The 27,783-nt window shown below is 45.4% G+C and overlaps 1 protein-coding gene across 3 annotated transcripts in view; it reads right to left on the reverse strand.

The window, feature by feature from the left end:
• The window catches only part of LOC125631940 (dynein axonemal heavy chain 5), a 286,700-nt gene that overhangs the window by 51,499 nt on the left and 207,418 nt on the right, over positions 1 to 27,783 (reverse strand). For all 3 annotated transcript variants that reach the window (XR_012667111.1, XM_048839434.2, XM_075125496.1), the window contains exons 66-70: positions 27,253 to 27,423; positions 25,913 to 26,291; positions 24,905 to 25,176; positions 21,341 to 21,505; positions 6,607 to 6,874 (exon numbers count right to left, since the gene is read on the reverse strand). Coding sequence is in view for 2 of the 3 variants with exons in the window: in XM_048839434.2 (XP_048695391.2) it covers positions 6,607 to 6,874; positions 21,341 to 21,505; positions 24,905 to 25,176; positions 25,913 to 26,291; positions 27,253 to 27,423 (1,255 nt within the window). In the remaining variant the exon portion in view is untranslated. The remainder of the gene's footprint in view (positions 1 to 6,606; positions 6,875 to 21,340; positions 21,506 to 24,904; positions 25,177 to 25,912; positions 26,292 to 27,252; positions 27,424 to 27,783) is intronic.

Genomic DNA, 27,783 nt, shown 5'->3' on the forward strand with positions numbered 1-27,783 from the left:
GTCTATAAAGAACCATTGTAAAGCCCCTCATCATCATGGTTTTTGTTTTTATGTAATAACTTAACATATTATTTAGTATATCACAAAAAAGTGGGGTTTTTTTATTTAAAATATTTAAAGTGTGACCTTCTGAATTAAATGAAACAAAGGACATCTTTGGGTAGGAGCAGTGATGCCACAATCTAAGCAAAGCAGCGAGGTGCACTTGCTCAGGCCTAGGCCTGGGAGTCCGCAGAGCTAAGTTCTGTTCTCAGCTTTGTCACTGACCTACTGTGTGACCTTGGGCAAATCACTTAACTTCTCCGCACCTCAATTTACCCAATGATTAAACAGGAATAGTGCTATTTACTCACCACTGTATGGCATTTTGATATCAATGAATGAAAAGGGCTACATGAGTTCCAAGTCTTGTTATAATTGCACTTTCTCTGGCCTACAGCAATCATGCAGTAGGCTGATATTAAGAGCATTCCAATACAACTTTCTGCCGCTTGGACTGCACAAGTATAAATACTTCTTTGATGTTGCCAATCTTGTTAAGCAATGGAAGAGAGTCCCAAAACTCTGCAGCCTAATTTCAGATAAATGATGATGCTCCAAACCTAAATTAAGCTCAGGAATCTTGAAACAATTGTTCATATTTAATCTGATTCTAAATATTAGCGATGACTGTAGATATATAAATACATACAAAAGTTAAATATACGGTTATAGATATTCTGCTAACCAAAAAAGCCATCCAACATGTCTTATGAAATACAATGATACATATTAAAAAGTGTCTGTGGTTCCAATTTTCAAAGACAAGGTGAAATCCTGGCCTTACTGAAGACAGTGGTAAAATTTCCTTTGACTTTGATTTCACCCCCGGGCCTTAACAGGGTGTCAAAATCCCACATTTGGCATATAGGCACACAAAAGGCCATTTACATCAGCACCTAACTGATGAAATGAGAATCCAGCCACTGTGTTTGGATGTTGTACTATGGTATCCGCATTTGTTCACTGGGCTTCCTAACACAAATCTGTACAAATCTCCTAACACAAATCTCCACCAGCCCTCTGTGGAGAAAGAAGTGGTTCGGGACTATTTAGAAAAGCTGGACGTGCACAAGTCCATGGGGCCGGATGCGTTGCATCTGAGAGTGCTAAAGGAGTTGGCAGATGTGATTGCAGAGCCATTGGCCATTATCTTTGAAAACTCATGGTGATCGGGGGAAGTCCCAGATGACTGGAAAAAGGCTAATGTAGTACACATCTTTAAAAAAGGGAAGAAGGAGGATCCTGGGAACTACAGGCCAGTCAGCCTCACCTCAGTCCCTGGAAAAATCATGGAGCAGGTCCTCAGGGAATCAATTCTGAAGCACTTAGAGGAGAGGAAAGTGATCAGGAACAGTCAGCATGGATTCATCAAGGGCAAGTCATGCTTGACTAATATAATTGCCTTCTATGATGAGATAACTGGCTCTGTGGATGAAGGGAAAGCAGTGGACGTGTTGTTCCTTGACTTTAGCAAAGCTTTTGATACGGTCTCCCACAGTATTCTTGCCAGCAAGTTAAAGAAGTATGTGCTGGATGAATGGACTATAAGGTGGATAGAAAGCTGGCTAGATTGTCGGGCTCAACGGGTAGTGATCAATGGCTCCATGTCTAGTTGGCAGCCGGTATCAAGTGGAGTGCCCCAAGGGTCGGTCCTGGGGCCGGTTTTGTTCAATATCTTCATAAATGATCTGGAGGATGGTGTGGATTGCACCCTCAGCAAGTTTGCAGATGACACTAAACTGGGAGGAGAGGTAGATACACTGGAGGGTAGGGATAGGATACAGAGGGACCTAGACAAATTGGAGGATTGGGCCAAAAGAAATCTGATGAGGTTCAACAAGGACAAGTGCAGAGTCCTGCACTTAGGATGGAAGAATCCAATGCACCGCTACAGACTAGGGACCGAATGGCTCGGCAGCAGTTCTGCAGAGAAGGACCTAGGGGTGACAGTGGACGAGAAGCTGGATATGAGTCAACAGTGTGCCCTTGTTACCAAGAAGGCCAATGGCATTTTGGGATGTATAAGTAGGGGCATTGCCAGCAGATCGAGGGACGTGATCGTTCCCCTCTATTCGACACTGGTGAGGCCTCATCTGGAGTACTGTGTCCAGTTTTGGGCCCCACACTACAAGAAGGATGTGGAAAAATTGGAAAGAGTCCAGCGGAGGGCAACAAAAATGATTAGGGGACTGGAACACATGACTTATGAGGAGAGGCTGAGGGAACTGGGGATGTTTAGTCTGCGGAAGAGAAGAATGAGGGGGGATTTGATAGCTGCTTTCAACTACCTGAAAGGGGGTTCCAAAGAGGATGGATCTAGACTGTTCTCAGTGGTAGCAGATGAGAGAACAAGGAGTAATGGTCTCAAGTTGCAGTGGGGGAGGTTTAGGTTGGATATTAGGAAAAACTTTTTCACTAGGAGGGTGGTGAAACACTGGAATGCGTTACCTAGGGAGGTGGTGGAATCCCCTTCCTTAGAAGTTTTTAAGGTCAGGCTTGACAAAGCCCTGGCTGGGATGATTTGATTGGGAATGGTCCTGCTTTGAGCAGGGGGTTGGACTAGTTGAGCTCCTGAGGTCCCTTCCAACCCTGATATTCTATGATTCTATGAAAGGGCCAGAAATACTGTAGCATGAATTTTTAAAGGCAGGTTTCAAATACAGTGAAATAAATGGCTAAGTCCTAAACTGATAAAACTTGAAAACTTCCTTTCTATGACACAGAAAAAAATACCAGTGTCATCTGCCATCCTTTACAACTTTTCCAAAATATATTCTAAAGGTATTAAAGGAGAATCAAAAGAATCAAGACAAAATTATCAAACCACAGTATTTAACAGCACAGTGTGCAGGCAATCTGGGACAAGATCTGAACAACATTAAAACAGTTTACATTCTACTCAAAATTAAACCATTATCCATAACACATCTCTGAATATTGTTAAAATCAAATTGCAGACTGGCTACAACCTGTCTTATAAAAGAACCAGGATGTCATCTGAATACAGACAAATGCTCTAAAAAAGATGCAATATATTTAAAACAACAAAAAAGAACCTAAACCAGAAACTTGGGTAACTGCCCTTGTGAGTGAAAATATCTGGGATTACTCCATAAATCAAACCACGCAGTCTTTCAGACAGATCAGAAGCAAAGCACATTTAGAATTCTTACTAACTCACCAGAAAGTTAAATAGTGAAATAAGAGGCTTAAATGACTGAGGGATCAAATTTGACCTTGGATACATATTCTCAAGCTACCACTGACTTCAATAATTGAAACAAGCTGCAACATCTACATATAAATGAAAGGCAAACTATTGCACGGTGCTATGGTAGTTGAAAAAAAAGGACTAGAGAATTGCAAGCATTGTAATCTAGCACTCAAAGAAGCCTAGGTTTGACAACAGCTTCCTACCACTGACAAGGCAGACCTTGTCAGCTCCTTTCCCACCTTATCCCAGCAGCAGGCATTAGGCAAGTGGCTTCTTTAAAGGAAAACTAAGGGGTAAGCCTCTTGTGCACTGCCCTGAAAGATCCTTCCCTGTGCTAGCAAAATGCCGTTGGGTACCCACACATGGTTGACAAAACTCTACTCTGCTTCCTGCATGTCTCTCAATAGAGGACTGACTTCGTCCCTAAAACACCAAGAGCCAGACTGTAGTTGGCTGTTGCGCAGGTGTGCAAAGTGGAGAAAGCATAAATAGTCTTTCCTCAACCTTGCCTCCCTGTCTCCAGCGCAGAGATCAGCCACGGTTGCCATTCATGCACTCTCCTGAGCATAGGGACTGCCTCTTGTTAGTGCCCCTGTGATGCAATCCTCTCAGAGACAAAGCATGACCATGGCTTAAGAGAGGCTCATTCGAGTGATAAGCCTCTGCACTGCCTCCACACATACCTTGGTCTGAAAGGCAGAGTCTGGTCCTGAGTGAGAAGCTGAGGTTTGAAAAGGGATGTAATGCTGAAGAAATTCACCTTAGCAAATAGGCTGCAACAGGCAGCTCTCTCGAGATCTTCACTATAGCTTAATGACGTGTTTTCTGTTTTTTTAATAAAGCAATCTAGTGAAAAGCAGGAACTCAATAGCAACAGTGTAAGGAAAAGTCCTATAGGATTTCATATACTACATGCACACCTCTACACTTCATATTCTCTTAGCCACATGCAAATGAACCATGGAAACAAACTGATCTGCAAAACAAAACTAACATTAATCATTGTATGTCCACTGGGGAGGAAAACATCCATGTGACATATGATGTGATGATGCCAAAAGAATCCTCATTCTCAGTCTGATTCTCTATAAACACTTTCAGACTGATTCTCTATACACAATTGCAGTCTGATTCTCTATACACACGTTCAGGAGACATTCACCTCCCCCAGCAGCTGCACTCGTCCAGCTGTTCCTCTCTGCTCTTTCCCTTTGCTTGGTTACTTTGTGCCAGTGTCTTTTTCAGCACAAAAGAGGTCAGAGACAATGGAATTGCCAAGTACAGCAGTATGAAAAAATCGACACTAAAGCACAGGTTCTGGAAGTAGGGGTGCTAGAGGTGTGGCAGCACTCCCTGGCTTGAAGTGGTTTCCATTATATTTAGGGGTTACAGTTTTGTTCAATGGCTTTCAGCACCCACACTATACAAATTGTTCCAGCACCTATGCACCAAAGTAAAATTATATTAAAAGTTGCCAAATTTATGAGAAGCAAGAGAGTTAGCCTTCAATTTATTTATTACTTTGTGTTTTCTGAAGAAACAAAAGGTGATATTTTTGAGGGCAAAAAAAGGTGTGTGAAAACGGTAACTGTTGCCTTGAGACAAATATAAAGAAATCTGAGATTTGTTACAGAGTGCAATGTCACCAGTTATGGCAAGAAAACTCAGATTCAGTGACAAACATTAGCCCTTCAAATTTGCAAATTCTTGTGAAAATTCCTGTTTTGACGTGAACATTTGTATATAAAAATCTCTTTCCATCTTTCAGCATAGATCAGCCCCTCATTCTTAGCAGAGAAAGACACACAGAAAAATGCATATTTAGGAATAATATCATCTCCTACAACAAACGTAGAGTGCTTCCTGTCAGTCAGGGTTGGGACCCAGAAGGGGGATCCTGGCTGATTCCTGCTGAGGTGACTCAGTCTGGCAGGTGTGGCTTATTAACGCCTACTTCCACATAAGGAAGGGGCAAGTGACTCTTTGGGTAGATGAAACTTGGATCTATGGCAGGAAACCTCTGGTGACAGCCAAGCTTAGGAAGAAAGTTCACCCTGAGGTTTATGATTTTATTCTTGTTATTATCTGAAGTACCAATACATCCAAACCCCAGGAACAGAAAAATTTGAATGAGATGCTGTGAGCCAGATTGCCCCCTCTCAGATTATCTCTCTGGTGATGATCACCCAAATTGTCTGTCCCCCCAAAAGGTAAAAGCCACTGGGGTCAACATGTGCCCCTGCAGCAGCTCTGGCCACTGGTCCTCCTGTGACACCCAGATTCCAGTCAGCGCAGTGGCTTTGGAGCCGTGCTTCCAAGGACTAACACCAGCCACATCAGCTGCCACAGACCCTGGGTAGGATCTGCAGAAAAGTGAATGAGGCCTGGGGCTATGTTAACTTGTCAGTATAATTTCTGTGGAGCTAGAGTGCGGGATGATGTCTGTCCTGCTAGCCCTTTCCTGTTGACCCTTCCTCCTGCCTGCCTGAATACAACCTCTTCTCACAGAAGACCCTGAACCACACAGAGCCTCTACAGGGTGTAATGAGGGGAACAGTGTTGTGGATGGTTTGAAGCCCCCCTTCCAGGCAGAGAGGGAAGATCCATGGCTGCAGGAAACCTCCTTGCACGTGTCTATGTGAAAACACTCCGGCCCAATACGTGTAGTTTCAGTTCAGAGCAGGAAGGGGTTCTACCTTACCATAAAGATTTCTGTAAACAGGAACATAATTTTGTCCTCTAATGAAAACACCATTCTAAATCAGGAGGGTAAATTATAATAAACATAAATACCCTGGAAACTTAAATATCCCAGGACTAAATGGTGGTAAATACTTATGATCTGTGTTTCCAGCAAGATACTAAACTTGTTACAAGCCTCAAGTTCCACAGCCATCCATTCGTTGGAAAATATTTCATTATGAGAAACAGCATCTGTATATTACTGAAAATTCTGGCAGTCTTGGATGCCAAAAGTTAGGCACCTAAATTTATTTTTAAGCATCTATGTACATAGCCTGATTGCAAAAGTGCTGAGCACCACAGCTCCTGTTGATATTCAAGCCACTTATTTAGGCTCCAAAATCTAAACTTAGGCATCAATTTTTAGCACTAATTGCAGATTTTGGCCTAATATTCTTCACAATTTATTATATACTGAAACAACAAGATCGCCAATAGTCTGTGTTAGAAAATGAACAATGAAAATGTTCACAAAAACAATTTAAAGCTTCATGCATAATGAAATTGATTCACACAGGGTTGCATTTAGTTAACTGAAGAACAGGGAGAACATAGAGCAGCATAGAGTAATCAGTAAAAGCAGCAACTGTCAGGATGATTTTTTTTACCTTGAGGTGGTTCATTAGTAAATTTGATAGATGACTGCAAAAGATTAATAGGAAATTTTGAATGGACTTCTGTAGTAATCCACGTCCTGAAACGAGGGTTCATAGATTCTGTTGTTATGATGGTGTCCAAAAATTCATCAAGGAAATCCAAGCCCAGGTGGCAGTTCTGCAGAAGGAGCCATCCTCCATCTTGTATACACTGATTTAATAAGCGCCTTGCATGGATCTCCTGGCCCTGACCCATTGAAATGGCACGACAAGGAGTATTCTGTAAGAAAAAAGTATCTTGTAATCTCTTAGGAATGATTATTAGTGTTGCTTATTATTTTTACAGCACCACAGGGGCTTATGGAACTTAACAGACAAAGAAATGAAATGTAAGGGGGCTGCACTAAAGCTGACACCTCTGAAGATCTGGGTTCTGAACAGGCCCCTATCCTCTTCTCCTCCCGCACAAGCTCAGAGGAAACTACTTCTATGAACATGGTTGCAGCAGGATCCATGAAACACCCACCTGTGCTGCACTTCCCTTCCCCACAACTCTGTGGAAACCTTTCTGTGGTGCAACATGGATAGGGAAGGGTGGATTGGATATAACCAGCAGTTTTCTGCTGGATGCCCTGACACCAGTCAGCTCTGTGTTCTTGGGGAACCAGGGTGCAGTATCCAGCCTGTCTGATTCATGAAGGGCACCCCCACCCCAGTCTTCTGCTTGAACCAAAGCCAACAGAAGAAAGACTTACAGAAAGCAATGAAAAGGCGGTGGGAGACACACCTAAACCCCTCCTGACAAGGGTGACAAGATTAAGGCAACTCCCCTAGCCTCATTTGCATCAAAGATGGGACAGGGAGGCATCTCCATTAGCATACAGCATGGAGAACAGAGATTCCAAGGCAAGAACCACACTGAACTCTGGGACCAGAAAAGCAGGGACGCACTGCATCATGGGGGATCTCTGCTCCAGATGTTAATGAACCGACGCCTGCACACACCCAGCTCAGCAGTCATCAGACTAATTCTAGTAATGAACCCTTGATTGATATCCAAAATACTGAAGCTGCCTAATTGCATTGTGAGCTCCCTTGAAGGAACACCACCCCTGAATGATCAGTTCCTATTGTCTAGCCTAAAGAAAACAGTTTACCCATAAACAAATCTAGTGTTCTCCCTTGAACCATTGTTGTTTCCCTACAAAAAACTCCTACGCACGCCCAAGTAAGTGTTCTGATGCCTGAATTCAAACTCTGCATCAGTTCCACTGGCACTTCATCTTCTCCTGACTGATCGCGCTGGGGGCTCTGCCTGTAACCAGCACTCAGGACCCTGAGCTATGGACCCTGACCATCACCTGGGAACCCCGACCAGTTCACGCTTCATGGAGTGGTGAGACCCCAGCTCTCTCTCTCTCTCTCTCTCTCTGTTTTCTTTTCTACCTCAGGTATAACTTTTTAACCCTGACTTGTTTGATCAGTTTTTGTAATCTTTAATAATGTAACTGTTATGTCTGTTTCGGCTCTCCTTGTGTGGTTATTCAAGAAATAACTTTTATGGTTAAGCTGATTGCTTCCCTCCCTCTCTCTCTCTGAACTTCTCTTTAGTGTTTCTGGCTTCCCTATTTACTCCGCAGCAACGCTCCTCTTACCTAAGCTAAAGATCCCTGTAGTGTCCAAAACTACGGTGGGGTTTGCTCATCAAGTGGGTTATTTCCAGAACAATTGTAATGTGAAAGTGGGGATAGTGCTGAACCTGGGACATATGAGGGTGGCAGCTTGGAAGTGCTGCTTGGCCCAGCTTATTGAGTCCAGGGACATATAAGGGGTCAGCTTGAGAGTGCTGATTGACCCAGTCCACTCAGACTTGCTGTGTTAGTGTGTCTGTGTGTGTGTTCATCTGATTCTGGGGCTGGAGGAACTCAGCCCTGGGGAACCTAGGTCCTGCAGGACAGTTCCACTGGGAGGGGACTCGCAGAAGGGAGAAGTAGAGCTCCATATAAAAACACAAGGGACACGAGCAGTACATTAACAGAATTACAGAACCCCCTCCCCTCGGAAGAATAACCCTAATAAATGAGCGTACCCCAAAGTAATGGGCAAATCTGGTAACAGCTCCCCCACCCCTCCAGTTAAAGTACCACACATTACTGTGAGCAGGGTGTGTAGTAGCTTACTGTTCTCCCCTTCTGACACTCTGTACTTCAAAACAGCATCCTGGAACCCCCATATTCACCACTGTGATATAATTATATGTTTTGTACAAAATATGCCTTGTGAGCGATCATTTAAAAAGTCTTGATGTGTTGAACATTAATATCTTGTTGAATTGTAGGTTCTATCATTGTATGATAACTTAGGAAGTATTGTTATATGTTTGTTACTGAAATATGTGTTAGGTGGGAAATGCCCACAGCTAGCCTTTCAGTGGCAACAAAGGAGCAACTAATACTGACGAGACAGATTTACATCAGGACCTGCCCGACGTGTTGATGGCTCATCAAAAAGAATCCCACTCTCTCAGAGAGGGTATGTACACAATGGAGGCTACCTCCCCCCCCACGTCACAGCAAAGATCTTTCTAGCACCTGGAGAGAAAGTATAAATGAGGGTCAAGGACATCACCTCTTAGCCTCTCTCCTCCCCCATCTCAATACCTGGAAGATTGTTTGGAAGACAAAGACTTTGAACTGGGGAGATTGGTCCCAGGCTGAGAAGGGAATTCAGCCTGTGCATTAAGAACTGTAAAGTGCCTGGAACATCCAGTGAGCTAAGAAAAGCTGTTTGATTCAAATCTTGCTTAGTCTGTTAAAGTTATACTGTGATTCTATTTTTATTTCTTATGTAACCAACTTTGACCTCTGTACCTAACACTTATAATCACTTAAAAATCTATCTTTATGTAGTTAATAAACTTATTTTAATGTTTTGTCCTTACCAGTGAGTTTGTCTAAAGCGGTTGGGGAATCTGCTCAGATTACAAAGGCTGGTGCATGTCCAATTTCCTGTCACGAAGTGGTGAACTAATTAATGAGCTTGCACTGTTCAAGAGAAGGTCTTGAGCAGTGTAAGACAGGACATCACTGGGGTGCAAGACTTGGAGGCTGGGGTCTCCCTGCATACAATTCATGAGTGGCTTAGAGAGCATTCATGCAATTCAGCTGGACATGTGCCTCTACATGTTGATGGCTGCTTGATCACAGCACCTGGAGGTATTTGCTGTTTGTCACTAGCAAAGCACTGTGAGAGACAGCCCAGGCTGCAGAGTTTAAAGGGACTCATTGGTCTTGCAGTCTAGGTTGTACCCTAAGGGTATATCACACCCCCTTATGCTGTGGAAAATCTTCAGGAGGTGTGATGGATTTGGAGCAGTTCTGTAGTGATTTATGAATACTGTATGTTGATCTGGTTATTGGGATGTTTACTGTATGACAGTATGGATTTAGTTTAATCAGGAGCTATCTGGGGAAAAAATGTAGGAAAGGAAAGTGTGGCTCAAGATAGGAAGTGAAGCTCTGTGCATGGATGTCCTTGCCTCCAGCAGAGCCCCAGGATTTATGGGGGCCAAACCCCCTGCCGCTAATGTGGGAGCAACCCTGCTGCCCTGAGGCAATCAGAAAGAACCTCTGCAAGTGCAATCTTGTGGAGTTTTACTCCTGGGGGAATTCTGCACCACTGAGTGTGTGCAGAATTCATGACCCCCACGGATTTCTCTGCTTCCCTGCAGAAAAATGACTTCTGACAGGGAAACAAAGGGAAGCTGCAAGAGCAGTCACGCACCACTCCCTAGCTGCATGGGTACAACCCGGAGCAGCCAGTGGAGAGGTAAATCACCGTAAGGCTGGGGACACCCCAGCCAGTGGCTCCCAACCTGAGATGGGCTCAGCTGCTAGTCCCAGCTGGGCTGGAGGCAGAAGACGGGACTTCCTCTACCCCTGAAAGGAGGGGCTGGGGCTGGGTCAGACCCACCCCCAGAAACCTCCCCCAGCTGCAGGAAGCTCAGCATCCTCCCATGCTTCCTGCCCCCATCGCTCCTCAGCTGCAGGGGAGGGCTCACTGTACGGGGAGCTGCTCCCCCATCTGCCCAACCCCCATGCATCTGGACCTCCCATACCCAGGCACCCCACCAAGCCTCACCCCATACACCCAGAACCCCCCTAGCTCTCCATACCCAAACCCCACCTCTTTGAACCTCAACCCCTGCATCTGGATACCCCTGCCCCCAGACCTCCTGCCTCCAGACCCTCACTCCTGCACCCAGACCACCCCCCACTGAGCTCCCTGCACTCAAACCCACACCCTGAGCCCCACCTCCCTGCATCCCCCCAAACCCCATCCTACTGACCCCCAATTAGCTGCACCCAGACCCCCACCCCACCAAGCCCCATTCCCCCAGCACCCAGACCCCCCTGCAGAGACTCCCACACCAGACCCCTCCGCTGAGCCCCAACCACGTTCACCTGGAAGCCCCGGCAGAGTCCCATTGCCCCTGCACCTGGAACGGCCCCAATGAGCCTCTGCCTGCACTCAGATCCCCCCCACACCTAGACCCCCCACTGAGCTGCCTGCACCCAGATTGTCCCTGTCAAGGTTCCTCCCCCACTCTGAACTCTAGGGTACAGATGTGGGGACCTGCATGAAAAACCTCCTAAGCTTATCTTTACCAGCTTAGGTCAAAACTTCCCCAAGGTACAAAATATTACACCCGTTATCCTTGGAATGGCCGCTACCACCACCAAACTAATACTGGTTACTGGGGAAGAGCTGTTTGGACGCGTCTTTCCCCCCAAAAGACTTCCCAAAACCTTGCACCCCACTTCCTGGACAAGGTTTGGTAAAAAGCCTCACCAATTTGCCTAGGTGACTACAGACCCAGACCCTTGGATCTTAAGAACAATGAACAATCCTCCCAACACTTGCACCCCCCCCTCTCCTGGGAAATGTTGGATAAAAAGCCTCACCAATTTGCATAGGTGACCACAGACCCAAACCCTTGGATCTGAGAACAATGAAAAAGCATTCAGTTTTTTACAAGAAGACTTTTAATAAAAAATAGCAGTAAATAGAAATAAAGAAATCCCCCCTGTAAAATCAGGATGGTAGATATCTTACAGGGTAATTAGATTCAGAAACATAGAGAACCCCTCTAGGCAAAACCTTAAGTTACAAAAAAGATATACAGACAGAAATAGTTATTCTATTCAGCACAATTCTTTTCTCAGCCATTTAAAGAAATCATAATCTAACACATACCTAGCTAGATTACTTACTAAAAGTTCTAAGCCTCCATTCCTGTTCTGTCCCTGGCCAAGACGACTACAGACAGACCCAGACCCTTTGTTTCTCTCCCTCCTCCCAGCTTTTGAAAGTATCTTGTCTCCTCATTGGTCATTTTGGTCAGGTGCCAGCGAGGTTACCTTTAGCTTCTTAACCCTTTACAGGTGAGAGGAGCTTTCCCCTGGCCAGGAGGGATTTCAAAGGGGTTTACCCTTCCCTTTATATTTATGACACGCCCCCCAAATCTCAGCTAGGGTGAAACACTGGCTGGGATTTCTTCCTGGAGCTCTAGGAAAACAGAGTTAATAAGACACATGCATCTCTAAATATACTACCAAGTACATAAAGACTAACAATATTTTCCACATCTCAAGGACGATTTTAACCAGTTGATTCTGGGAAACTTTCACGGGAGAGTGCATCAGCCACTTTGTTAGAAGCTCCTGAGATGTGTTGGATGTCGAAATCAAAATCTTGGAGAGCTAAACTCCACCGAAGAAGTTTTTTGTTAGTTTCTTTGACGGTGTGAAGCCACTTTAGTGCAGCATGGTCGGTTTGCAGGTGGAAACGCCGTCCCCAAACATATGGGCGTAGCTTTTCCAGAGCGTAGACAATGGCATAACATTCTTTTTCAGTGACTGACCAGTTGCTTTCCCTCTCAGACAGTTTTTTGCTGAGAAACACTACAGGGTGGAATTCTTGATCAGGTCCTTTCTGCATTAAAACTGCTCCCACACCACGCTCGGATGCATCTGTGGTTACTAGGAACGGTTTGTCAAAGTCTGGGGCCCTTAGTACAGGGTCAGACATGAGTGTCGCTTTAAGCTTGTTAAAGGCCTTCTGACACTTTCCGGTCCACTGAACAGCATTTGGCTGTTTCTTTTTGGTTAGGTCTGTCAGTGGGGCAGCGATTTGGCTGTAGTGCGGTACAAATCGTTTGTAATAACCGGCCAAGCCTAAGAAGGATTGAACCTGTTTCTTTGACTTTGGGACAGGCCACTTTTGGATAGCATCCACTTTGGCCTGTAGGGGGCTGATAGTTCCTTGACCCACCTGGTGTCCAAGGTAAGTCACTCTGTTTAGGCCTATTTGACACTTCTTAGCCTTAACAGTTAGTCCTGCCTCCCTTATGCGCTCAAGGACTTTTTGTAGATGTTCCAGGTGGTCTGCCCAGGAATCCGAAAATATGGCCACATCGTCAAGGTAGGCGACTGCATATTCTCCTAATCCCGCTAGGAGACCATCTACAAGTCTTTGGAAAGTGGCGGGTGCATTTCGCAGCCCGAAAGGGAGTACATTAAATTCATACAGCCCGAGATGTGTGATGAAGGCTGACCTTTCCTTGGCAGATTCGTCTAGCGGTACCTGCCAGTACCCCTTGGTTAAGTCCAAGGTAGAGATGAACTGGGCCCGTCCCAGTTTCTCTAATAGTTCATCTGTGCGTGACATGGGATAGTTGTCTGGGCGAGTTACAGCATTTAGCTTACGGTAGTCCACGCAAAAACGTATTTCCCCATCTGGTTTGGGAACTAGAACCACTGGAGATGCCCATGCACTTTCAGAGGGGCGGATTACACCCATCTGTAACATATCCTGGATCTCCCGTTCTATAGCAGTTTTAGCTTGCGGAGACACCCGGTAAGGTTGGACCCTAATTGGGTGAGCATTACCTGTGTCAATGGAGTGGTATGCCCGTTCAGTCAGTCCTGGGGTGGCTGAGAACGTTGGCGCGTAGCTAGTGCACAGCTCCTGGATCTGCTGTCGCTGCATACGCCCAAGGGTCATGGAGAGGTTCACCTCTTCCACACCACCAGCACATTTCCCTTCGTAGTAAACACCTTCAGGCCACTCAGCGTCGTCTCCTCCCTGGGCTGTAAACTGACAAACCTTTAATTCTCTGGAATAAAAGGGCTTTAGAGAATTAATATGGTACACCTTAGGCTTTCGGTTGGAGGTGGGGAATGCTATGAGATAATTAACAGCTCCCAGGCGCTCCTGGACCGTGAATGGCCCTTCCCACGATGCTTCCATTTTATGGGCCTGGAGCGCCTTTAAGACCATGACCTGGTCTCCTACTTTGAAGGAACGCTCTCTGGCATGTTTATCATACCAGGCTTTTTGCTCTTTTTGAGCATCCTGTAAGTTTTCTCTAGCAAGGGCTAAAGAGGTTCGGAGGGTGTTTTGTAGGTTGGTTACAAAGTCCAGAATGTTAGTTCCTGGAGAAGGTGTAAATCCCTCCCATTGCTGCTTCACCAACTGCAATGGCCCCTTAACCTCACGGCCATATACAAGTTCAAATGGGGAAAACCCTAAACTGGGATGTGGTACAGCTCTGTAGGCAAAGAGCAACTGCTGCAATACTAGGTCCCAATCATTGGAGTGCTCATTTACGAATTTACGTATCATGGCCCCCAAAGTTCCATTAAACTTCTCCACCATGCCATTTGTTTGATGGTGGTAAGGAGTGGCAACCAAGTGATTTACCCCATGAGCTTCCCAAAGGTTTTTCATAGTTCCTGCCAGGAAATTAGTCCCTGAATCTGTGAGGATGTCGGAGGGCTAACCTACCCTGGCAAAAATGTCTGCTAGTGCCTGACACACACTTTTAGCCCTGGTGTTGCTTAGAGCTACTGCTTCCGGCCATCGGGTGGCAAAATCCATGAAAGTCAGTATGTACTGCTTTCCTCTGGGTGTCTTTTTCGGAAAAGGACCCAGAATATCCACAGCTACTCGCTGAAATGGAACTTCAATGATGGGGAGTGGCTGGAGAGGGGCTTTGACCTGGTCTTGGGGTTTTCCCACTCTTTGGCACACCTCACAAGACTGGACATAGGTAGAAACATCCTTGCCCATTCCCTCCCAGTGGAATGATCCCCCCAAACGGTCTTTGGTCCTGTTCACCCCAGCATGGCCACTAGGGTGATCGTGGGCTAAGCTCAAGAGCTTGGCCCGGTATTTAGTTGGAACTACCAACTATTTCTGAGGATGCCAGTCTTCCTGGTGTCCACCAGAAAGAGTTTCCTTGTATAAAAGTCCTCTTTCTATAACAAACCTGGATCGATTAGAAGAGCTGAGAGGCGGTGGGTTGCTCCGTGCCGCCGTCCAAGCTCTCTGGAGGCTTTCATCTGCTTCCTGTTCGGTCTGGAACTGTTCCCTTGATGCTGGAGACATCAGTTCCTCATGGGATTGTGGACCTAGGCTTGGTCCCTCTGGAAGCGATATAGGGGATGGAGCTGTTTCTGTTGACTGTGAACCACTCTCCGCTGGTGCACTATGTTGGGATTCAGGCTCCGGCTGAGCCTCTTGGGTCGGGTTATCGGCTGCTGCCAGTTCAGGTTCGGTGGGGCCCTCTGGTGTTGAGGTTGCAAGTACTGGATTCAGTGCTGACACGGGGTCTGGTGTTGGTTGTTCGGCTGGTTCCGGTTCTGGGACTGGTTCCGTCTGGGTCTCTGGGACTGGATCCACTACTGCTATTGCAGACATTGGCCTGGGGTCCAGGTCCATCACCTCTGACTGGGTCCTGATAGAAGTTTCCGGAACAGAGCTAGGCCTCACGGCTTGTTTAGCCTGGCTGCGGGTGACCATTCCCACCCTCTTGGCCTGCTTCACATGATTGGCCAAGTCTTCCCCCAACAGCATGGGGATGGGATAATCATCATAGACTGCAAAAGTCCACATTCCTGACCAGCCCTTGTACTGGACAGGCAACTTGGCTGTAGGCAAATTGAAAGAGTTGGACTTGAAGGGTTGAATCGTCGCTTGGATCTCTGGGTTGATTAAATTGGGGTCCACTAAGGAAGCATGGATAGCTGACACTTGTGCTCCGGTGTCCCTCCACGCGGTGACCTTCTTCCCGCCCACACTCACAGTTTCCCTCCGCTCCAAGGGTATCTGGGAGGTATCTGGGCCTGTGGACCTCTGGTGTGATTCCGGTGCAATGAACTGTAATCGGTTGGGGTTCTTGGGGCAGTTGGCCTTTACATGCCCCAGCTCGTTACACTTAAAACATCGTCCAGCTGACGGGTCACTGGGGCGAGGAGGGTTGCTGGAGAACGGGGTGGTGGGACGATAAGGGGTCTGGAGGGTTCTTTGGGAGGTAGGTGGGGCTTTGGGCGGCCCCCGGTAATAGGGTGTGGTCTGGGGTGGTCCCTTCTGGTCTCCGCTCCAACTGCGACCAGTTTTCTTCTTCTCTGCCACCTCCACCCATCTGGCTCCAATCTCTCCTGCCTCAATTACAGTTTTGGGTTTCCCATCTAGGATGTATCTTTCTATTTCCTCAGGAACACCCTCTAAGAATTGTTCCATTTGCATTAGGAAGGGCAAATTTACTGGAGATTCAACACTTGCTCCTGATATCCAGGCATCCCAATGTTTTACAATGTGGTAGGCATGTCGGGTAAATGACATGTCTGGTTTCCACCTTAGGGCTCTGAACCTCCAACGAGACTGCTCGGGTGTTATCCCCATTCTGACTCTCGCCTTGGATTTAAACAGTTCATACTTGTTCATGTGTTCTTTAGGCATTTCAGCTGCCACCTCAGCTAAGGATCCACTGAGCTGCGGCCTCAGCTCTACCATGTATTGGTCAGTAGAGATGTTGTACCCAAGGCAGGCCCTTTCGAAGTTTTCTAAGAAGGCCTCAGTATCATCACCTGCCTTGTAGGTGGGGAACTTTCTGGGATGGGAAGTGGTACCTGGAGAAGGATTGCTAGGGTTTGTTGGTATATTCTGCTGGGCCTTTATCCTCTCCATCTCCTCCACATGCTTCCTCTCTTTTTCCTTCTCCTCCTCCACATGCTTCCTCTCTTTTTCCCTCTCCTCCTCCACATGCTTCCTTGCCTCCATTTCCCTCTTGTGGGCAGCCTCTTGGTGTTGTTCTGCCTCCCTTTCTTGTTCCTTCTTCAGCTGCATGAGTTCTATCTGTCTTTCATGTTCCCTTTGTCTTTCCTCAGCCTGAAATTTGGCTAATTCGAGCTGTAGTCGAGCTGCGGATTTTGCCATTCTAACCTCTCTGTTTTTACTAACTTTACACCCGAGGTTTAGAAATAAACAAACAAAACTTGGCTGTAAAATTTTGCTGTGCTGGAATAGAATACCTATTCTCTGATAGTGACTGTCAGCCTACAGAAAAAGACAATTCCCTTGTCTCTGCTCTGGGCCCAAATTAAAGCAAAAAACCCCCAACTACTTGGAAACCTGCTTACCCAGCCCAAAGAAAAAGCAAATGGGTAGAACACACACCCCCTATTTACTTTTAGGAAGAAAAGAAAAAAAAAAAACCTCTGGGTTGGAAGACTGTGAATTTCCCTGCAGGAGTTAAGTACCCTGCCTCCAGGCAAAGAAAACCTGCAATTCACAAGATAATCCCCTTTTGTCTCTGCTTGGCCACAAAGCAGAGAGAAACCAAGCTGCTTTCAGTTTCAAAGCTGCTTTCTGGACTTTCTTTCCAAACAAAAAAAAATTTCCTTTTTAAAATCTGTATTTCTAGTTCAAAAAATCTCAACTGGATCTCAAATGATTTCAGGTTAATCCCACCACTGTGCCACCATGTCAAGGTTCCTCCCCCACTCTGAACTCTAGGGTACAGATGTGGGGACCTGCATGAAAAACCTCCTAAGCTTATCTTTACCAGCTTAGGTCAAAACTTCCCCAAGGTACAAAATATTACACCCGTTATCCTTGGAATGGCCGCTACCACCACCAAACTAATACTGGTTACTGGGGAAGAGCTGTTTGGACGCGTCTTTCCCCCCAAAAGACTTCCCAAAACCTTGCACCCCACTTCCTGGACAAGGTTTGGTAAAAAGCCTCACCAATTTGCCTAGGTGACTACAGACCCAGACCCTTGGATCTTAAGAACAATGAACAATCCTCCCAACACTTGCACCCCCCCCTCTCCTGGGAAATGTTGGATAAAAAGCCTCACCAATTTGCATAGGTGACCACAGACCCAAACTCTTGGATCTGAGAACAATGAAAAAGCATTCAGTTTTTTACAAGAAGACTTTTAATAAAAAATAGCAGTAAATAGAAATAAAGAAATCCCCCCTGTAAAATCAGGATGGTAGATATCTTACAGGGTAATTAGATTCAAAAACATAGAGAACCCCTCTAGGCAAAACCTTAAGTTACAAAAAAGATATACAGACAGAAATAGTTATTCTATTCAGCACAATTCTTTTCTCAGCCATTTAAAGAAATCATAATCTAACACATACCTAGCTAGATTACTTACTAAAAGTTCTAAGCCTCCATTCCTGTTCTGTCCCTGGCCAAGACGACTACAGACAGACCCAGACCCTTTGTTTCTCTCCCTCCTCCCAGCTTTTGAAAGTATCTTGTCTCCTCATTGGTCATTTTGGTCAGGTGCCAGCGAGGTTACCTTTAGCTTCTTAACCCTTTACAGGTGAGAGGAGCTTTCCCCTGGCCAGGAGGGATTTCAAAGGGGTTTACCCTTCCCTTTATATTTATGACAGTCCCATACAGAATCCTCTCACCCCACACCTGGATCCCACCACACCGAGCCCATCCACACTTATATCCTGCCAGGTTGAGCCCATCCACACTTATATCCTGCCAGGTTGAGTCTGCCTGCCCCACACCTGGTGCACCTGGCACAGAGAGGCAGGGCCCCAGGGTGTTTCTGGGGCAGGCCCAGGCCTTGTGTTGTGTCAGGGTTGAGTGCGTATCCCTGGCATAGGGAGGCTGCAGGATGATCTCTCACCTTCGTGTAGCCAGGAGGGTTAGACTGATTAATCTCTCGTCTTCCTCTAAGAGGAGGCTACAGCACAGACTGAGGCTAGGTCGGCACTACAGACCTATGTCGGTATAACTACATGTGAAAAATCCACACCCCTGAGCGACATTGGTATACCAATCTTAACCCCCTGTGTAGACAGCGCTATGTCAACAGGAGAGCTGCTCCGATGCACCATTTTAAGTGTAGACCTGCCATTACTGGCAGCAAGGGAGGATGGAATGAGGCTATTATTGGCAAAACAGTAGGCCATGGAGTCACAAGTATCACAGCCGAGAGTACTGAAAAAATCAATTTCTGGACAACACCTGCAAGACCCCCCTTGTGACAATCAGGGTCCAGCAGGGGAGAACAGGGGGCTTGAACCCCAAAGAATAAGCAGTTGAATCAACTGATTGTATACCATGTGTGCTATAAAAACATGCTGAGCAAGGTCTTTAATGAAAGTTTGTAATGTTCTAAACTTAGTGGTCATTATGAGATACGTAGCCAGGCTCTGGTTATGAATTTATGTATTTGTGTATATGGACAACTGTGCTCATAATCTGTGGTGCGGTTCCACCTCACCCCTCAGGGTGGAGGACAGACAGGCAGGGAGGGGCTCCCTCCACAACCAGTTGAGACTAGCTCCATGCACCTAGCACTATACCACCCAGGAAAAGACAAATGATGGGCCATTCGAGTTACTGGAAAGATACTGAGACATCCCAGCTAGAATTTCCCCAACTAAGAGTCACCATGTCTGAAGGAAAAAAAATTGTGAACCCTTTTAAAATGGAAGGGGTTTGAAACAAAAGGCATCCAGAAACTGAAGGACAGTGACTTGGTGGTTGCTGTCCATGAAACACTGGATCCTCCCTCTGCCTAAGGGGTATGCTAGGAAACGGTTCAAAAGCAATAGGTAGAAGAGGGAATGTATTAGAAAAGGGATTTTATCTAATATGGAAGTGAAACACCTGAGAATGCACATTTATGTTTATTTTCTGTGTAACTTGTATAAGTTTCCTCTCTCTTACTATTTCATCTTTGAATCTGTGGCTTTTCTATTACATAAACCTTTTGTTTATTTCTACCCCAAGCAGGTCTCTGGTGTGGAAACTGAGTGGAGCTTGTGTCTGGGAGGCTGGTTTCACACCTCCAGGGCCTGTGAACCAGAGGGGAAAAGTCCGAGTATCTTGTAGTTAATAGCATGGGGAGGACGGATTTGGAGAGACTCAGGACTGGACGGCCTGCTGGTGTCATCCTGCAGGGAGTAACTAGGCTGGTGGAAGCCAGGGTGAAACCTTGTGCTTGGGGGCACGATACTGGTGTCAGGGGTCTGGACCAAAGCTGCACAGGATAAAGAAACTAAGCAGGAGGTGGCAGAACCCCTTTCTGGTCTGGGTGATTCCCCAAAATGTCACACCGCATCAGATCACAGTAAGGATCTTTTATACTCCAAGGAAGAGCGTCTTCTGATCCCTGGGGACAAGAAGGGTAGCTTGAAGATCCACACTGAAAGGTTTGGGTTTTATTTTGCTTTTAATTTTGAGATTGTCTCTTTCAAGTTACCCCTTCAAATGCACTGCTTCCAACAAAGATACAGATCCTAGTCCCTGTCTCAGGGGTGTCTTCACAACCTCTATTTAAAAATAAAAAATTGGAGCTAAGAAGAAGGATGCCATATTCCCCAGCTCACTCCAACTGCCTCCCTTCCCCACCCAGTGATTGTGTGTTAGCTTCCTAGACCGTAAATTCTCTGGGATGGGGATCATGCCCAGGGTAATCCAACTTGTGTTCCTAAAGTTAGACCCTAAATCTGTATCTTATTTAAGCACCTAAATAACATTGGCCTGAATTTCAAAGGTGCTAAGCATCCAGAGGTTCGAATGAAGCTAATGGGATCTATGGGTGCTCAGCACTTTGAATATCAGGCCACTCTTACCCAATTTTTATAACTTATGCATCTTTATTTGAAAATTTTGGTCAGAGTCTCATATACATCCTCATAGGCAGACAGCATAATGGGGATCCATTATTCAGGTGAAAATTTCTTCTCGGTAAATTCATGTTTACATCTACATTTTGAACCATAAATACAAGGGACCACAACCCTTTCCAATGATGCTGTGCTGTTGGTAAGCAATTTTTCATGTATCTACCACGCAAATGTATTGAATGTTATGGTCTCCAGTTTCCTTTTGTCTTTCATCATTCACTGCAGTCACTGACACAAATGAATTGGGAACTATGGCGTGTGTATGTACGGTTCTAGTTAAGAAAGGTGGGTCTGGTTCCCCAAAACACCCTCCACATCAGGGCATCAGCCAGGCTTCCGAGGAACATTTTCACAAATCTGTTCACCTGCTGGATTAATTAAACATTGTTCTATTTCCAACTGTAACTGCCATCAGTTCACAGAACAAACAAAAGATAACAATATACACCACCAGCACTGCTTTTTTGTTACAACTAGATACCTCCTGGTGGTCTCTGGCACAGAAACAGCTGTCTCTTTGTACAAACTGACTGGGAAAAGTAGAACAGACCCAAAATCCATTTCCTAAGAACACAGGCATGAACCAAAGTGGGCTCATATGAATGCATGTGAAAAGTGACAAAAAGGGGTGAGCTCACTGCAAATCAAAATTCAATTTCTAATTCAACAAAATATTCATCGATAATTTTTACCACTGTTCATGCAGCTCTACTAAATACGATTTAAGATACCTTTGATTTTGCAAGACGCTCTATATTTTCAGTGGGATCAGATCCCATAGATAAAAAGCAAGTCAAGGGTGTTCGACAGTCACTTTCAGTCCACATTGCTTCCATATCAAGAATAAATCCTTCTGCATATTTCACACCGAGAGATTCTGCAATGTAGTGCCGAGCCTGCAACAAACATTTCCAAATACATATTAAATAATCTTACTTGTATACCCGTACCCAAATCAATGTGTGTCACACAAACCCAATGTCTACTACCATGGAAACTGAGGAACCATTCACAGATAGCCCTGGTGGACCGGATGGAGGAGCTAGATCTAAGTTTAATTTTCAGTTTAACTTAAACCCAAGTTACAAATATTATAGCTTTAAATAGAAAATTTCTTACCTGATGCTGTCCTTTCTGGGACTGACCTATTCCCAGTCCAAGACATGTGGGCAGCACCTCTCCTGTAAATACTGGAAGCAGCTCAGATTTTATCCATAAGGCTCTGGGCCTTACCCATACCCTTTCTGCCCTCATTTCACATGAGTACTTCCAAAGCTAACTTGAAAGAGTAAATTTTGACTGGGATATAAAACATAACCTTTTGGACAATAATGCCTCTTCAAGTGTACTAACTATATATATATGAATCTTGAAGAGTCCCATTAAAGAAGCACCCGGAAGGACTTATCTTGGGCGTGAGTGGGCTGACAGGGAACTAAATTTTTCATTACAGATCATGACCTCTCCCCCAGTCCAAGATATGTGACTTAGTGAGCAGATTAGGCAGACTCTGAACCGTTCTAGAACTGGTTTATCCACAGCTGTTGTGACAAAGTTCCTCCTCTGCCTTGGTGGGTCCTGCGCTTATTGGTGGATTTGCTTGCCTCAGAGATTCACGGCAGCCCTCAGTTTGGCCACTTTTGCTAGTGGCTCAAACCTGCCGTCCACTCAGCTAATCTCATCACTGGCCAGCATAGGGGAAACTAGAACAACCCCCGCAGTCTCTGTGTCCCACCTAGTGGGTCAGGGACAGACCAGATCCCTTTCCAATTTAGACCTTCCCTTCTGGTGTTTCTCACAGACCAGGTGAACTCCTCCTGTGCCCGAACAGGAGTTGGGAGGATGGGGGGGGAACCCGGGCCCACCATCTACACCGGGTTCCAGACCAGGGCCCTGTGGATAGCAGCTGTCTACAATATTCCCTGTATCAGCTGTGTGACAGCTACAACTCCCTGGGCTACTTCCCCATGGCCTTCTCCCAGCACCTTCTTTATCCTCACTGCAGGATCTTCCTCCTGAAGCCTGATCAAGCTTGACCTCTTCAGTCCTCCAGCAGCACACCTTCTCACTCTCTGCTCCTTGCACACTCCCCTACTAACTGATGGGAGGTCCTTTTTAAACCAGGTGTCTAGATTAGCCTGCCTGCCATAATTGATTCTAGAAAGTTCTTAATTGGCTCTAGGTGTCTTGATTAGCATGCCTGTCTTAATTGGTTCTAGCAGGTTCCTGATTGCTCTAGGGCATCCCCTGCTCTGGTCACTCAGGAAACAGAAAACTGTTTATCCAGTGGCCAGTATATTTGCCTTCTACCAAACTCCTGTACCCCACTGGTCTGGGTCTGTCACACTGTATAGACTTTGGTGATGCAGCTTATCCAGCTGGCAATGGGAGATTTAGAAACTTTCAGACCCCAGAATATAGGGAGAAAGGAAGTGAATAGAGGTATTTTTTCTTAACTGTTTGGTTCCACTAAGGTATATTTTAACTGTTCGTTTCACATCTAGCATGTGCCGTGCTCTTCCTTTCAAAGGAAGAATGCTCTTCTATGATACCTGGAATAAAGAGTTTGTCTTTGTAATGAATGTTTCTGCAGTATGCAAAAGGGCCTTGTCTTCATGAAAGAGGCAATGATGGTCATCCCTTCTAAGAGTGGAAATTCTATAACTTCTTCTTGCTGACTTGATTACAGCCTGGACCCCTCATCTCTACTCTGCCATTGGCCAGGAAATGGAGAGAAACACTCCTGAGGGTTCCCATATCCTCCTCATGGAAGGAAGGAGATTTGGAAAGAATGAAAGACTCCTTGCCAAGTGGTTCAGTTGCACACTTGAGAATGCAAGAGGGAACTGTGGACCTTTTTTTCTGGTGGACTGGGCCAGGGGATTTACCCCACAAAGAATCCCTGATCAGTGAGGACAGAACCACCTGCTAGGTTTCAAATGCTAAAGAGGATGGATACACCATCCAGACTCAGAGTTTCTTCTCCTGGCAGAATGAGGGTCCATGGGCTGGGAGTAATTGTGGTATATAGAGAGTCCCTTCTCAGGCTCCTCCTACACCTAAGCTGCCTAACTCCATAAGAAGGGTTGTAGATCAGTGGCAGAGATAGGTGTCTCCCTGCAGCCTGGACTTAGATGCCTATCTCTAAAAGAGGGACAGAGGGACAGACACTTCGCTTGTTGGCATCTCCCAATGGATAGCTTAGATTGCTCCCCATCTAGTATGCTGGCTTTTGTGGATTGCATTATTGGGCACTTATCTCTCCCCATTCCTTGTACAGGGAACCTAGGCTCCTAACTCAGGCTTTGTGGATCACAATGTTGTTCCTGTGATTTTCTAGGTGCCTAAAAGTTTAGCATTGCAATGATGAGTGCCAAAATGTCTAACTCCTTTTGTGCATCTAGGCCTGGGGTATACAGATATTATGGTGGAGCAATCACTAGATCATAAGCACCGATTCTGTGCATGCTCCTTTGTGCTCACATCCATCAGCCACCCACCGACCAACTGTTCGGTGGGCTCCGCCGATCAGCTCCACCCCATCCTGCCCCGGCGCCTCCCGCCCACTGCCAATTAGCTGTTCAGCGGCTGCTGGGTGTATGGGGAAGAGTGGGGAAGGGGCACGGAGGAGCCTCGGGGGGGTGTGGAGTGGGTGTGGGGCCTTGCAGGAAAACATGGAGTGCTGGGTGTCCTCTAGATGAAGAAGCTGGGTGTGTAGCTACTCCACAATTTACCTGTAAGAGTTGGAATAATGATAGATGAGATAGGAGAAGTGAGATGCTCCTCTTTAGTCTGGCTACAGGCATAGAATTTGGAGTGAGAGTGGAAGGGACGTGATTAGAGCTGTACAAATAACAGATTTATGAGTTTGCTGGCAATTAAAAAAAAAGGAAAATTGTTTTGTGTCGACCTGTTCCATATTCGCAATGTGCCTTTCAGAGATTCAAACTGAACTGTTCTCTTTCCACTGCTTAAGTGAAGAAATGAGACTGTGTCTTCTTATGTGAAGAACCACAAAAGCTGTACAAATTTCAGGACTATACTGTATAGCTGTGCCACTGTGTAATCCTTCCTGGCACATAAAGCAATATAATAGCTCTAACAAATTAATTAACATATTACATATTTTTTTAATTTCTTATAACCAGCTACGTAAAAAGTATCCATAAAATATTTCCAAACCTTCAGAACAGGCAATTGGATTTCTACCATATATTTTGTTGCAAAACCAAAGAAACTTATATCAATAATGCTCGCTTATGGCTTATACCGTACATTAAATCTCTCCTTCTCACCTGAGCAATGGTATGATCAGGACACCAGCTCCGGATAAGGAGCAGTTTACGGAATGTATCCAGTAAACGGTCATACCCATCAGGAAGAGGGGTCTCTTCAGGTGCTTCTTTATCAAACCAGGATTTCCAGGCCTTTTCATTCCTTGTAACTTGCCCCAGAAGCTGATTAAAAGGGTACAGATTAGATAACTGTACAAGATTGAGCCATGTCATGTCAAGGATCCACTTCTTTGGTTTTGGCTGTACAGAGTTCAGATCCAAACTTGCACCTCCTGCAAGATGAAAAGCATTGTGAAGAAAGCATACATTATTTAAGCCAAAAATTATGAGTCAGCAAAGTACTTAACTCTTAGTAGTAACCATCTTATGGAATTTGCAAACAGAAATTTGGACTCCCAAAACTGCATTGCAAAACTTTGTTAATTCAGAAGGACTGTTTATAACCCAAAGTCCACAAAATGGAAGGGAGAAAAGGTGGTCTTGTATTAACACGCAGGAGGAGTCAAGAGATCTGGGCTCTTAGGGCATGACTCTGAAGTGCACAATGCCTCCTGAGGGGTAGAAGTTAAAGGTTCTCAGCAGACCACAGGGCGGTTATCTTAATTTCTCCATTATTCATTTTCCTCATCTGAAAAGTGGGAATAATTGCCTACCAAATAGGGTGCTGCATGAAAGCCCCCAGAGCGGAAGGAGAGAGGATCCGAGGACAATCTCATCCTCCTTCCTCTAGGCCAAAAAACCTGGCCTAGAATGAGGAAGCACATGATGCATCCTTGTCAAGGGCATCACAATGCTCATGCTCTTCTTGCATGCCAGAAGGCACAGTAGCTGTTTGCACCACCACCCCACCAAGGTCGATAGCTTAATGCCACCACCATGGAATCCTTAACTAATGGATCCTGAGATCCTTGGATGGAAGGCACAAAATACTGGTAGTATAAATATTGCAAAGTGCTGGTTTGACAACTCATGGATATATTTAAATAGGAACATATTACAAGAAACTACCTTTGATGAGTGTCTGAAACTCATTGTGAGAAATTTTCTTGGCCTGCAAGTCAATCTTCAGTGCCATGAGCAATGTGAAGAGGAACTTGTGATTTTCATACAGCCCTCGCACAGTGTACTTGTATACTTCATAGGTGAGATGCTCAATTATGTTGGCTACTCGTTTGGCTGTGATCTGAGATTTCAATGATTTTTCCACCGATAGATCAAAAATGCCAAGGAATTGCCGTAAGGATGTTTGGTACATTACATTTACCAAGCTCATTTCCACAATTAGGAAATAAAGGATGCTGCCACGACAAGCAACTGGACGATATTCTTCACGTGCGGTGTTGATTTTCACCTCTGTCTCTGCTGCAACATTTAACTTTTCACTCACCTTAAAATACATTGAAAGACCATGTAGATTATGTTGTGTCACTTGCGATTTACACAGCAAAGATAGAAAGGAAGGTATTGATTAAGAAGATAACAGTATTTTTATTTAAATTTTACTTTTTATTGTAAGAGCTTCTGGGCAGGCACTGTGTCTTCATATGTGTTTGCACAACCACAGTGTACTTTGATACTGCTTGGGCCCACTAGGCATTATTTTATTAAAACGTGCCCCGCCAGAGTTGTATTTTCTGTAGAGAACGCAAGGTAGGCTTGCAGAGGGCTCCCTGTGCTGCTGTGAGGTGCTGACACCTGATCCCTGCAGCTGTGAGTGGGAGGCTGTGACCCTAACTTGGCAGAGCAGAGACTCCCTAGGCAATATAAGAGGCTGAGGAGGAGTCCCCAGCCACAGGGGAGGCCACCCCAACTGCTGAAGGATCCTGCCGTAGACTTGTGCTTCTCTTCCTCCCCGTTCCAGTCCCGGCTGGGGGGTCTCTGCTCTGCCCTGCCAGGACCACAGCCTTCCCAACTCACCCCCACCCAACACACCTTATGCTTCCAGAAATCGTGTGTCAGCAACCCTGGGGGCGGTGCAGGAAGTCCTCTGCAGCTCAGCTCTTATAGGAGCGAGTGAACAGGTCCTGGGCTCCCTGCACTCTGCTACAGGGCTGGTGACACCCGATCCCTGGAGGCACAAGGTGCTGCGGCGGGAAGGAGAGAGGCTATACTTGTGCCAACTTTTATCAATTGATGTTTTTCCCCAGATTTCAGTGTATTTGTGGAAACTAGTGTTTACTGATCTTTAGCCATTAAAATTGATTCCTGCCAGGCCGAATTAGATTATTTATGTGGTATACAGTCAGATATTAGGTAGTATTATAAACTGTGGAACAACAGCAAAGAGGCGAGTCTGTTCAGACAATATTTAAATAACAAAATATATCCCCAATTTATTCAAAAGTCACCTCTTCTGCAGTTATTTTAGTGATTCTTAGGACTTCTATCAGAGATTCATCGTCAACCAGAGACCCTTCTGTGCTGGTTAGACGGAAGAGAAGACTGTCTTCAAGATCCTGCATTTTCCTCTTGTTCGATGTCACTTCTTTCATCAGCTTGACTCTTTCTGCCTCCAGTTCCTACAGAAGAAAATATTAGAATCTTTAAAGTTTATTCAAAGGAGAGACGACTTATACCCATGCAGAAAATGCATGATTTCATGTATGGCAGAAAGAACGGGAATTTTTCTACTGTTTCTCTAAGACACAAAAATGTATGTAAAATGGGATGTATGTGCATACTGTATTAATTTGAGTAATGGAGCATATGGATTAATGAAATAGTAGGTTGAGTATCAGGAAAACTTCCTGACAGTAATGTTATGAAGCTGTAGTAAAAGACACATTGTTTTGGATAGTTAAAATTAGACTGGACAGAGGACTGGAAAATGTAATGCAGGGACTAATCTTGCATAGGCGGGGGAACTGGGTAGATGACCT

This window comes from Caretta caretta, chromosome 2, assembly GCF_965140235.1.
Source record: "Caretta caretta isolate rCarCar2 chromosome 2, rCarCar1.hap1, whole genome shotgun sequence".
NCBI classification, from domain to species: domain Eukaryota; kingdom Metazoa; phylum Chordata; order Testudines; family Cheloniidae; genus Caretta; species Caretta caretta.